This window comes from Saimiri boliviensis, chromosome 9 (assembly GCF_048565385.1).
Source record: "Saimiri boliviensis isolate mSaiBol1 chromosome 9, mSaiBol1.pri, whole genome shotgun sequence".
Classification (NCBI taxonomy): domain Eukaryota; kingdom Metazoa; phylum Chordata; class Mammalia; order Primates; family Cebidae; genus Saimiri; species Saimiri boliviensis.
Genome location: NC_133457.1, coordinates 79,009,917 through 79,023,409, shown reverse-complemented (window position 1 = coordinate 79,023,409; position 13,493 = coordinate 79,009,917). Strand labels below are relative to the sequence as shown.

Here is a 13,493-nt window from a genome sequence, read left to right as displayed (position 1 = left end):
TTTACGTATGTAAGAAGAGATCTTTGATTTTTCAGTTTGCTCAGCAGTTTACTTGTTAGACTGGAGGAACAACTTCTAAGCTTCTTAACCTGCCAGACTGGAAACCAGAAGTCCTTGTATATGCTGCTGTGATCTAGGAAATCCCCCATTATTGCTTCTTTAAGTATGTTCCTCCTTTATATTTTCCTATTCTGGACTGTGGATATGGATGTTAACACCATTACAAGCTGAAGCCCTGAATCCTTGAGTTTTTACTACCCCAAACCCTCTGTCCTACCGCTCATGAATTAACTTTCTGCCTCTAGATTTATGTACTCCAGACATTTCACATAAATGGAGTCATATAATATGTGGCCTTTGGAGAACACTTTCTTTCACTTTGCATAATGTTTTCAAGATTCATCCATATTGTAACATGTATTAGTATTCTTAAGTACAGCTTAATATTCCATTGTATGGATAGACCACATTTAGTTTATCTATTCATCAGTTGATGGACTTTTGGGTTGTTTCCATCTTTAACTATGAACATAAATACTACTTCGGACATTGTATACAAGTATTTGTGTGGACACATGTTTTTATTTCTCTGAGTGTAGATCTAGGAGTGGAATTGCTGGGTCAAATGGTAACTATATGTTTAACTTATTGAAGAATTGTTAGACTGTCTTCCAAAGTGGCTGTACCGTTTTACATTCCCACCAAGCAGGGCATGAAGATTCTGATTTCTCCACACATCCTTGCTATATTGTTATTGTCTGTCTTTTTTATTATAGTCATCCTAGTGAGTGTGAAGTAGTATCTCATTGCAGTTTTGATTTGTATTTCTTTGATGACTATTGTACTTTAAAATTCTTGTCTGCTTGGTAAATTAAATCTTCCTTTTCCTATATAACTTGTTTAGTTTGTTATCCTTTTGTTTTCTTGCAATTTTTTTTTTTTTGAGGCAGTGTTTTGCTCTCGTGCCCAGGCTGGAGTTTAGTGGCTCAATCTTGGCTCACTGCAACCTCTGCCTCTGGGGTTCAAGCAATTCTTCTGCCTCAGCCTCCTGAGTAGCTGGGATGCCTATAGGCATCCACCACCATGCCCAGCTAATTTTAAAATTTTTAGTACAGACAGGTTTCATCATGTCAGCCAGGCTGGTCTCGAACTCCTGAACTCAGGTGATCCACTTGCCTTGGCCTCCCAAAATGCTGGGATTACAGGCATGAGCCTGGTCATTTTCTTGCACTTTCTATTTACGAGTCTGGATTTTTTCTTTTACCTGTGAACTTATACCCTCTTAGTGATTTCAGCTACCTTTGCTGGGATTTTATGCCTGGGGGAGAGAGCAAAAGCCTGATGTCTAGCTTTTGACCCTGTCAGCAAGTTTAGTAAAATGGGAGGTTCTGGGCAAACCCACTTCTCATCACTCTTTTTCCCACAGTCAGATGCCCTCTTTTCTTAGGGAACCTCCCAGGACCTCTTGCCCAGGTGCTGCTTTTGCTCTCCCTCTGGTGTTGCTGCCTAGGACTGTGGGATGCTCAGGGGCTGGGCTGCCCTAAGTGGTATCCACCCTCTATGCAGGAAGGCTCCAGTGCTGCTCGGGCATTATCTTCCAGCCAGTGTGTAGCTGGCCATGTCGATTGGCAGTGGTCTCCCTCTCCCGGAGAAGTGCTCGGGGGAGGTAATGACTTAACCAGGAGCCTCTGACCCATCTGTGGGGCAGAGCCTTTTTCTGTCCTCTCTACTCTGCTGTCTCACTCGCACCCAGGCACCCAGCACCTCCCCCTGGGCTTTCTCCCAGCCTTGTGTTTTGCCTTCCCTCTCATGTCTGTAGCATCTATTAGATTGGGCTTGGGAAGGAACCAAGCAGCCCACCTAGCTCCATTTTGTTTAGAACTAGAAGTTTAAAGAAACTCATTTAACATTTTTTCACACTTTTTTGACATTGGGATCTTTTTTCCCCACACTTTGCCACTCAGTAAATGTCAGTTAAGTACATAACATACGCCAAGAGGCGTAAAATAGCTCACACCTGTAATCGCAGCACATTGTGAGGCCAAGGTGGGCAGATCACTTGAGCTCAAGATTTTGAGACCAGCCTGGACAACATGAGGAAACCTCGTCTCTCCAAAAAAAACAAAAATTAGCCAGGCATGGTGGCATGTGCTACTCAGGAAGCTGAGGTGGGAGGATCACTTCTAGAGGTCAAGGCTGTAGTGAGCCATGATCATGCCACTGCACTCCAGCCTGGGCAACTGAGTGAGACCCTGTCTCAAAACAACAACAAAAATCCAGGCACAGTGACTCATGCCTGTAATCCCAACACATTGGGAAGCCAAGGCAGGTAGATCATGAGGTCAGGGGTTCAAGACCAGCCTGGCCAACACAGTGAAACCCCATCTCTACTGAAAATACAAAAATTAGCCGGGCATGGTGGCATGTGCCTGTAGTCCCAGCTACTTGGGAGGCTGAGGCAGGAGAATCGCTTCAACCTGGGAGGTGGAGGTTGCGGTGAGTTGAGATTGCTCCACTGCACTCCAGCTTAGGCAACAGAGTGAGACTTCATCTCAAAAAAAAAAAAAAAAAAAATCGCAAAGCACTATTCTAGCAGGGGAACTGCTGTGAACTAAGACAGGGTAGGTCCCTGTCCTTACGCAGAAGACATCCATGAGCAGGGAGCTGACATTAACTAACTCACCAGGCAAATAAGATCACATCATTTAGAACTAGAAGTTTAAAGAAACTCATTTAACATTTTTTCTATAAATGTTAGTGAATTGATAGTGACTATATTTAGAAATTACATACCACACTTTTCAGCTTTACTTTGAAATTGACTTTAAACCTTGGTAGAATTCAGTTGGCCTTTGAAAATTTTGGTGTCCAGTTTGGGAAGGTATGAGAGCAAATTATAAAGGAAGGAATTGTGATCTCTTTTTTTTTTTTTTTAACAAAGTTATTTTCTAGGTTAAGAGCAAACTGATTCTACAAAAACAACTCAGGTTTTTAAACTTCATCCAACCCTTGGCAAACAACTTTATAAATGTGCCTTTTAATCTTCCATCTGATTTCTTTGCTACAAAGCGCTAATTGCACATGTTCTGTTACTACATGACTGAGAGCCCTGGAGCAGCAGTCACCAAAGAACAACATATTTCCAGTCCAGCTCTTGGGGTTTGAAGGGAAATACATAAAATCCACCAGGTCTGTTAGGATACCTTTCTAGAGAACAGAGGCCTCATCCTCACTGAACCCCTGGTAGGACCTCTCTGCTACTGAGATTTATTTTAGGGATAGTAATGTATATTACTCCCATTTTTGTCAAATTTATTCACTGAAAAAGAGATTGCATTAGTCCATTTTCACACTGCTGATAAAGACATACCTGAGACTGGAAAGAAAAAGAGGTTCAATTGGACTTACAATTCCATGTGACTGAGGCGGGCTCAGAATCATGGCAGGAGGTGAAAGGCACTTTTTTTTTTGAGACGGAGTTTCGCTCTTGTTACCCAGGCTGGAGTGCAATGGCGCGATCTCGGCTCACCGCAACCTCTGCCTCCTGGGTTCAGGCAATTCTCCTGCCTCACTCAGCCTCCTGAGTAGCTGGGATTACAAGCACGCGCCACCATGCCCAGCTAACTTTTTGTAATTTTAGTAGAGATGGGGTTTCACCATGTTGACCAGGATGGTCTCGATCTCTTGACCTCACGATCCACCTGCCTCTGCCTCCCAAAGTGCTGGGATTACAGGCTTGAGCTACTGCGCCCGGCCCGAAAGGCACTTCTTACATGATAGTGGCAAGAGAAAAATTAGGAAGATGCAAAAGATGCAAATGAGGAAACCCCTGATAGAACCGTCTGATCCCATGAGACTTACTCATTACCATGAGAACAGTGTGGTGGAAACTGTCCTCATGATTCAAATTATCTCCCACTAGGCCCCTCCCACAACGTGTGGGAATTATGGGAATACAATTCAAGATGAGATTTGGGTGAGGACACAGAGCTAAACCATATCATTCTGCCCCCGGACCCTCCAAATCTCATGTTCTCACATTTAAAAACCAATCATGCCTTCCCAACAGTCCCCCAAAGTCTTAACTCATTTCAGCATTAACCCAAAAGTCCACAGTCTCAAGTCTTATCTGAGACAAGGCAAATCCCTTCTGCCTGTAAGCCTGTAAAATCAAAAGCAAGCTAGTTACTTCCTAGATTCAGTAAGTATTCGGTGAATACAGTCGTTCCAAATGGGAGAAATTGGCCAAAACAAAGGGGTTACAGGGCCCATGCAAGCCTGAATTCCAGCAGGGCAGTCAGATTCTAAAGCTCCAAAATGATCTCATTTGACTGCTTGTCTCACATCCAGGTCACATTGATGTAAGAGGTAGGTTCCCACAGTCTTGGGCAGCTCTGACCCCTGTGGCTTTGCAGGATATAGCCTCCCTCCTGGCTGCTTTCACAGGCTGCCACTGAGGGTCTGCAGCTTTTGCAGTTGCACCGTGTAAGCTGTTAGTGGATCTGCCATTCTGGGGTCTGGAAGATGGTGGTCCTCTTCTCACAGCTCCACTAGGCAGTGCCCCAGTAGGGATTCTGTATGGGGGCTCTGACCCCACATTTCCCCTCTGCACTGCCCTAGCAGAGGTTCTCCATGAGGGTCCCACCCCTGCAGCAAACTTTTGCCTGGGCATCCAGGTATTTCCGTCCATCCTCTGTAATCTAGGTGGAGGTTCCCAATCCTCAGTTCTTGACTTCTCTGCACCCTCAGGCTCAACACCACGTGGAAGCTGTCAAGGTTTGGGGCTTGCATCCTCTGAAACCATGGGCTGAGCTGTACCTTGGCCCCTTTTAGCAACAACTGGAGGAGATGGGGCACAGGGCACCAAGTCCCCATGCTGCACACAGCATGGAGACCCTGGGCCTGGCCCATGAAACCATTTTTACCTTCTAGGCTTCCAGGTCTGTGATGGGAGGGGCTGCCATGAAGACCTATGACATGCCCTGGAGACATTTTTCCCATTGTTTTGGGGATTAACATTCAGCTCCTTGTTGCTTATGCAAATTTCTGCAGCCAACTTCAATTTCTCCTCAGAAAATTGTTGTTTCTTTTCCACTGCATTGTCAGGCTGCAAGTTTTCTGAACTTTTAAAACGGAATGCTTTTAACAGCACTCAAGCCACCTCTTTTTTTTTTTTTTTAACATAGAATCTCACTCTGATATCCAGGCTGGAGTGCAGTGGTGAGATCTCAGCTCACTGCAACCTCTGCCTCCTAGGTTCAAGCAGTTCTCCTGCCTCAGCCTCTCAAGTAGCTGGGATTACAGGTGTACGCCACCACACCCAGCTAAGTTTTGTATTTTTAGTAGAGACAGTGTTTCACCATGTTGGCCAGGCTGTTCTTGAACTCCTGACCTCAGGTGATCTGCCCACCTTGGCCTCCCATAGTGCTGGGATTATAGACATGAGTCACCATGCCTGGCCTTCAAGTCACCTTTTGAATACTTTGCTGCTTAAAAATTTCTTCTACCAGATATCCTAAATCATCTCTCTCAAATTCAGAGTTCACAGGTATCTAGGGCAGGGGCAAAATGCTGCCAGTCTCTTTGCTAAAACATAGTAAGAGTCACCTTTGCTCCAGTTCCCAAAAAGTTCCTTATCTCCATCTGAAACCACCTCAGCCTGGATCTTATTGTTCATATCACTATCAGCATTTTTGTCAAAGCCATTCAACAAGTCTCTAGGAGGTTCCAAACATTCCTACATTTTTCTTTCTTCTTCTGAGCACTCCAAACTGTTCCAGCCTCTGCCTGATACCCATTCCAAAGTCATTTCCACATTTTCAGATCTCTTTTCAGCAACACCCCACTCCTGGTACCAATTTGCTGGATTCGTCTGTTTTCACACTGCTGATAAAGACATACCCAAGACTGGGAAGAAAAAGAGATTTAATTGGACTTACAGTTCCACATGGCTGGGGAGACCTCAGAATCATGGCCAGAGGCAAAAGATACTTCTTACATGGAGGTGGCAAGAAAAAAATGAGGAAGATGAAAAAGGAGAAACCCCTGATAAAACCATCAGATCTCAATGAGACTTATTCACTACCATGAGAACAGTATGGGGATAACCACCCCCATGATTCAGATTATCTCCCACTGGGTCCCTCCCACAACACATGGGAATTACGGGAGTACAATTCAAGATGAGACTTGGGTGGGAACACAGAGCCAAATCATATCAGAGATGTATTTCAGAAAGTTGTAGTAGTTGGCCCTGGTGGGTCTTTGGATAACAGAGCGGTTGTATAGTATGACCCATGTATGTGTTACCTACTTGATACTAGTGCTGGTTAGTATTTAGTGAATGGGTTGAAGACAATATAGACAAAGTGAAGCCTAGAGAAGCTGCAAATCCAGTATTCAGTCCTGCATTTGAGTGAGTTCACTCACTCAAATGAGTTTAAAAATTCTTTTAATGACTTCAAAATTTTAAAATTATTATTTTGATTTTAAACAGCTGGGGTTAGTTTTTTATGTCTAGTTTCATGCAAAGGTGCCTACAAACTTTGTATTGAAGTTTGAGCTTTCCAAATTAGTAATGCAAAAAGACCTACTTTTTGACACATAAAAATATGCTGATTATATATAGAAATTAACCAATCCTCTGAGTAATTTTATTGCTATATAACTAGTGTTTCTTTCTCATAGACATCCTTGCCATCCAGGAAGGGATTTCGACACCAGACCACCAAGTTTTTGTATCGCTTGGTGGGATCAGAAGATATGGCTGTGGACCAGAGTATTGTCAGCCCTTACACCTCTCGCATCTTGAAACCTTATATCAGGTACATGCAGAACTAGAACATATGCAGATGTCAGGTGTGTCGCGGGGGATAATGATGGTGGTTTCTGTGCCCTGTTCTCCTGTTGGGGAGAATAAAGATCACAAACCGTGAGCAGCATTGGCAAGGACTGGGTTCTGTGCTTCACCTCCATTTTCTTCCTTTGTTTCAACTCTACTTTTTTGCAGAGAAAATGGTCCTTTGAAAGAAACTTAAAAAGCAAGAATAAATTAACTGAAAGATTGCTTTGTGATTATCATAATCATTATTTTATTTTATTTATTATTATTTTTCGAGACAGACTCTTGCCCTGTCACCCAGGCTGGAGTACTGTGGTGCGATCTTGGCTTATTGTAACCTCTTCCCCCAGGGTTCAGGCAATTCTCCTGCCTCAGCCTCCGTAGTAGCTGGGATTACAGGCATGCACCACGAAGCCCAACTAATTTCTGTATTTTTAGTAGATACAAGTTTTACCATGTTGGCCGGGCTGGTCTCGAACTCCTGACCCCAAGCGATCCACCTGCCTTGGCCTCCCAAAGTGCTGGCATTACAGGTGTGAGCCACCAGGTCCAGCCCTCTTTATGTTATTTTAAATACTAAAGCTGTATATATTTTTACTAGTCTGAAATGAAAATCTATGAAAGATGTCTCAGTTGAGCCTCCATCTGGACCGGATGTATGTGGGACAGTTTCCAATAATGCTGTCATTGTCCAGGCAATGAAATGGAAGCTGAGCTTGCTAGAGAGGTCCCAGCAGTGTCTGGCACTGTCATGGAGAGCACATTGTTGCTTTCGTTACACTACAGTTGCCCTGCAGCTTCATGATCACCCTGACCCTCCGTGCCGGCACCACATTCCTGGGCAGCCACAGTGAAAGGCAATTAGTGAGCTGCTCCAAGCTCACTTTGTCTCTGGTGTTCCCCAACTACCCAACAAAGTTGGGTATTCCCCCTTCTGGCCTCCAAGGCACTGGAGATGCAGCCTTGTGTCTGACTCCTCAGGGTGAATCTGATGCAGTTTCTGTTTCCTCACTTTGTTTATTAAGGCACCTGGCACAGTCCCTGGTAGGTACAGAGGGCTTTGACCTGATGAATGTTCAGAGTGAGTTTTAGATGTCATACCATAAAAGTATAGCTATAATCAATCCAGCTTCTGTGTAAAACAGTGCAGGTTACTTTATAGTTTCAAGCAGATCAAAGAGTTTATATGAGTCAAAAAGCTAGGAATAATACCAGGTATTTTTCTTGACTTGAATTTGTTTATCTTCTGTGGTACCGGAGGCGTGATTATGAAACAAAGCCACCTAAACTGCAGCTCCTGTCACAGATTCGTTCCCACCTGCACAGGAGCGACCCTCGCTGGACGCCGGAGCCCGATGCACCTCTCGATTACTGCTATGTGCGGCCAAATCATATCCCAACAATCAACTCCATGTGTCAGGAGTTTTTCTGGCCTGGTATGTTCCCCCTCCCAAGCCAGGAAGATCATTTTTTCTGTACAGTCCATTCTAGCAATTTTTAAATTAGTGTATATGGTATCCTTAAGATTTTTACTCATGATTTCGTTTAGTCTCTGCTAACATAAAAATATTACAATACAAATACCTCTTGCTTTCCTAAAATCTAGAAGAAGCCAGCAATAAACAGTGTTTTTGTTTGTTTCTCTTCCCTGTTTGTCTCTACTTCCAGAGTAAAAGATTCATCCTGTTTTGCTTCTCCATATATTTAGATACCAGGTAATGTCTATCCAAGATATACAGATTGGTAGCTTGGGCATGTTTGGACACTTTTATTTTTGGCTTAATAATTCTTTATGTTTTGTTTATTTAGCCGTTCCTTAGAGAGTGTTAGTACAGCCAGAAGGTGTTTTTTAAAAGCCAAATACCTTGATCACGGACTATGAGAATAAGAGTAAACCCAGTATGATTTGTCATTTTATCAGCCTTAACAAAATTGCTTCTGAAGACCAAAGTCATCAATTAAAAGAGCACATTTTCATTGCTAAATTTAAATGTGTTCTTTGTGGATCTGCTTTCCCATGCTTCCTTGAAATCTAAAGGAAATAATACATGTTTTCCAGATGTTAGATACGATTTCATCAAGATTAGAGTTGTGTCGTCTTTACTGTGAGATAATCGCATAACCGTGCATGTGGTGGCAGAGCTGCACTCATTCTTTTGGGAGTCATATTTAGCCAAAAGTAACATTCTGGGAGCATCTCCTGCTTCCTGCCCTTATGTTAGGTGCCTTCTATACATTATGCATAGAACCATTTTTTACTTATGTATTGTGAAAGGTAACATTTGTACAAAAGAGCTTATAAATTACACATGTGTCGGGTAAAGGATATGATAGAACACGCTCAGGGGATTTTCACTCAACCCTGTTAGGTCTAGGTATGCTCTTCATCTTACACATTGCAGAAACAGAGTCCTTGAGATATTTTGAAATGTGCCAAGCCACACGTGGTAGAGGAGGCTTAGTTCAAAGCCAGCTGTGTCCAATTCTGAACCCGTGCATTGCTACCTACCCTGTTTTGCCACTCTTCTTTTAACATATGTACTTAGAAGATACTATGTTAATTTCGATATTTTCTAAAATTCACTCTTATTTTTATGATCTGGATGTGTGGTATCTATGGTAATATCTTTACCTCCAGTTTTGGTGGGGTTTTTTTTTAGCATGCAGGCATAGCTATACATACATACTGAACAGCTTGGTGTTCCTTAAGTCTCAAAGGCATGCGGTTTGAGTCTCTGATCGTTTCTCTTCTTTAGGCATTGACCTGTCTGAGTGTCTGCAGTACCCAGACTTCAGTGTGGTGGTTCTCTACAAAAAAGTCATCATTGCCTTTGGCTTCATGGTTCCCGACGTGAAATACAATGAAGCTTACATTTCATTTCTGTTTGTCCACCCTGAATGGAGAAGAGCAGGGATTGCAACTTTCATGATCTATCATCTGATTCAGGTAAGTTGTCTGTATTTGTGATTTATCACCTGCCTCTGGACTCCCCTGAACAGGGGAGGAGGAATGAAGCTGAGCTAGCCCTTCCCAGTGTGGCCCAATGGAATGGTTTCCTTGGAAACCAAATGAAAAAAACCAGTCATCGACATTCATGGTATTATTAAAGCAGACAGACAGACTCTCCAGTTTTGTCTAAATAAGATTATTATTCAGACCCAGGTTTCATGGAAACCAGTTTGTGAACATGTGTAGTAAATAAAATGAGAAAATGCCAAGAGCAAGGTCTTTAGTTAGGGTGTACTATTCATATTAGTAATAGCTGCTGCTCAGGATCATCACCTTCACAACTCAGAGAAGTGAGAGTAGGACTATTATTTTTATTTTTTTAAGTATTTGTAAACATTTTAGCACAGCTGTATCAATAAGAATATATATTTGTTTTATTTTTCTGAGGCGGGATCTCACTCTCACCCAGGCTGGAATGGCACAGTCACAGCTCACTGCAGCCTCAGCCTCCTGGTCTCAAATGATTCTCCTGCTTCAGCCTCCTTAGCAGCCAGGACCACAGGTGTGCACCACCATGCGCAGCTGATGTTCTGTAGGGACAGGGTCTTGCTATGTTGCCTGGACTGTACTGGAACTCCTGGGTTCAAGCAGTCCTCCCATCTCAACATCCCAAAGTGCTGGGATTATGGGCAGGGGCCACCGTGCCCGGCTACATATGTTATTATTGCTGATAGTTTTTAGTTTTACTATCACTGTATAAGGTTGATATGAACCTTCTAAAATTTGATTCTAATATTGAATTGTAATTTATCCTTTGATACATTTGTATTACCTTTGAAGAAAACATACCATACACCAGCATGCAAGGATTTTTTTTTTTCCCCTTAGAATTTTTTTAAGTCAGCTTTTACTTAGAAACCATTTGGTATTGAGGATTATATGTGATGCAGGCAAGATTCCTTTTAAAGTGAAGATGAAAATGATAAAAGTTGTTTCTCCAGTTTTTTTTTTTTTTCTTCTTTGTTTCTCCAGTTTTTAATGAAACTTGCTTAATAATTCCCAAAAGTTGGCAGGGACCTTGAGAACCGTTTTCCTAGAAATTGCTTTCTTCTCTCCTTAGGCAGTGACTATGTAAATCACTGACTGAGTAATTAATATGTGCTACTTTGTGGTGGTGTTTCTCTCTTGAGAGTTTCTCAGTTATTTATACAACATTCCCTTTCTCTGCCCCATCCCACCCAAGAATTGATCTCTCAGTATGCATCTTTTTAACCTAGGAGAGCACTTAGAGGATTTGCTGCCTTATCCATCACTGGTAAGGGTCTGAAGACAAGACAGGAATAGTAGTGTGTGTGTTGGGGGGGTACGGGTGAGAGCTGGCACAGAGTCAGTCCCTGCTGAGTGTTGGCGAGGCCAGTGGAGGAGTGGTTCATCTTTGCCGGTGGGCACCTTCTCCCCAGCCAGACCATACACTTGAGGGCCCAAACATAGGCAGCACACAGTCGCTAGTACTCAGTGATGGCCACGGTGAGATCACATGTACTTGCAATCTAGCAAACACTAACATGACCCCACAAAATTTGCTTTAAAAACTCACAACATGCTCTTATCCCTGGCATACTAGTAATTGCTCTCTTGTTCTAAAAATGCCTATGGATACACATGGAAGTTAAGCAGAGAAAGCAGGTAGCTATCAGATGACCCTCAACAGAGGAGTTCTTAGAGGCCTGAGAGAACCATAGGTTATAAATCTCAAGGACTGTATCAACTTCAGTAAGTTCTTAAATTCTGTGACCTTTGGAACACCTTACTCTCTGTAGCTGATTAAAGAATCAAAGGACTTGCCTTGTGTGGATAGAATGATTGTTACTCTTTTCCCCTAAGATTAGGTCAAAGCTGAATGTAGTAATCTCAGTTCTAAAAAGCTAATTCTCTCAGTTTTGGAGATGGAAGGTGGACTTTAGGATTCAGATGTCTATACTTCTGAGGGCCTCAGGCTTTATAATTACAGTCTTGATATTTCATGTTTGTGCATGTAATTTAGCAGGTCTAGTAAAGGAATTTTTACAGGTTTTGAGGAGGTACAAGATAATATCTAGTTTTAAAAAGCAAAACTTATTTTGTTCTATATTTATTCAAGGTTATCATAGTGTTGGATATTGAAATGTTTGACATATTTAAAGGTAATTGAGTTATAAATAATAAAGTTCACAATAATTATATCCCCATTGACCCTTTGCTTCAAAGAAAAATTTTTAAATGCCCAGAATACTATCAGTTTCCTTAGTCTTGTGAATGTTTTGATCAGCAGCAAAATGTCATTCTGTTTCCAGCTGTTGCTAGGTGTTACAATGTCTAGGCCTCAGTCTCTGATTTCTCTGGTTTCCATAACTGCCTACACTTAAAAGTGCTTCTTCACCTACTCATTTTCCCTCAGGCTTTTCCATTTTTATCTTGTATTTTTCCACTCTTTTGGCAGACCTGCATGGGCAAGGATGTAACGCTTCACGTCTCAGCAAGCAACCCCGCTATGTTACTGTATCAGAAGTTTGGATTCAAGACTGAAGAATATGTATTAGATTTCTATGATAAATATTACCCATTGGAGAGTACAGAGTGTAAACACGCATTTTTTCTGAGGCTCCGGCGCTGATGTGAATGCAGCTTCCCACAGAGAAATGCATGCATTATTGGAGAACAGGTCTTTGTGAAGACCTAAAGGCAGTGATTGATTTCACAGGGAGCTCTAGTCTTCTCTGTGGTTACATGGTCCTTCAAACCTCCCAACCAAAGTGAGAAGAGTGGAATGCAGTGAAATACAGTGAGCAGCCCTTTAGCAAAATCACCCTCCAGTCCTTCCTGGCGACGCCTTCAGACAGCATCTCAGACTTCACAGTTAAATGAACAATGTTGTGGTCCTCCATCCACCTGGCAGTTTGTAATAGTGAAACAGCATCTAACCTGATGCTCTTGGAGAGAGATAACCTGTCTGTCCTAACTTAAAAAATGAGAAAATGTGGGTAGCTATTAAAGATACATGCAGTCCCGAAAGGCACTGTCCTGACATGGGATGATGAGAGATTATGAGATGATTTCATAAAAGGAATCCAACCCTGTGCCCGGCCATTGATGTATTGTCATTGAATCCAGGAGGATTTCTAGGGCACTGAAGTTTTGTTGTTTCTTTTGCTGACTTTGGTTACAGTCAGAAAAAATAAACTACTTGTTTGTGTCTACATGTTCTACCTGTTCTACCTGTTAGCATCTTCCTGCAGGGACTTTGGCCCATGGCCTGGGAGGTTGGTTTGGGATTGGGGTTGTTGGGCAGCCTGCCATTCACCTGGCTTATCCTGGCCCTTCTCATGCCCAAGACAGTTGTTTCCTAGGAGTGGAGGTGTAGGTGATGCAAGTAGAGCCCTCTGTAGATGTACCCTGTATGGTCTACAGGACCGGATTGTGTGCTGTGTTTGTGGCTGTTGGAGATAGACTGTCAATCAGGTTGTTTGTGATCCAACAAGAACATTTCCAAAGGTAATCAGATGTTCTCAGATAAAAAGCTTTCTTTGCACAACCCATGATCAGAGCTTCAATCTAGTCAGTTTGCTTTCAAACCCTCTTAATTAAGATCAGTGGTTCTTAACGTTTTGGGATACCGATCACTTTGAGAATCCAAAGAAAGCTGAATACTCTCTAGAAAACCGT

At 42.5% G+C, this 13,493-nt stretch overlaps 1 protein-coding gene across 3 annotated transcripts in view; it reads left to right on the top strand.

Annotated features, from left to right (window-relative positions):
• Positions 1-13,027, top strand: part of KAT14 (lysine acetyltransferase 14) — a 41,182-nt gene extending 28,155 nt beyond the window's left edge. For 2 of the 3 annotated variants that reach the window (XM_039479661.2, XM_039479660.2), the window contains exons 7-10: positions 6,688-6,824; positions 8,102-8,277; positions 9,598-9,788; positions 12,271-13,027. In XM_039479661.2, the coding sequence (XP_039335595.1) occupies positions 6,688-6,824; positions 8,102-8,277; positions 9,598-9,788; positions 12,271-12,444 (678 nt within the window). In that variant the 3' untranslated portion in view covers positions 12,445-13,027. Of the gene's footprint in view, positions 1-6,687; positions 6,825-8,101; positions 8,278-8,509; positions 8,557-9,597; positions 9,789-12,270 lie in introns of those variants that run through there. The other variant, XM_010343735.3, reaches the window with a different exon arrangement.
• The last annotated feature ends 466 nt before the right edge of the window (positions 13,028-13,493 follow it).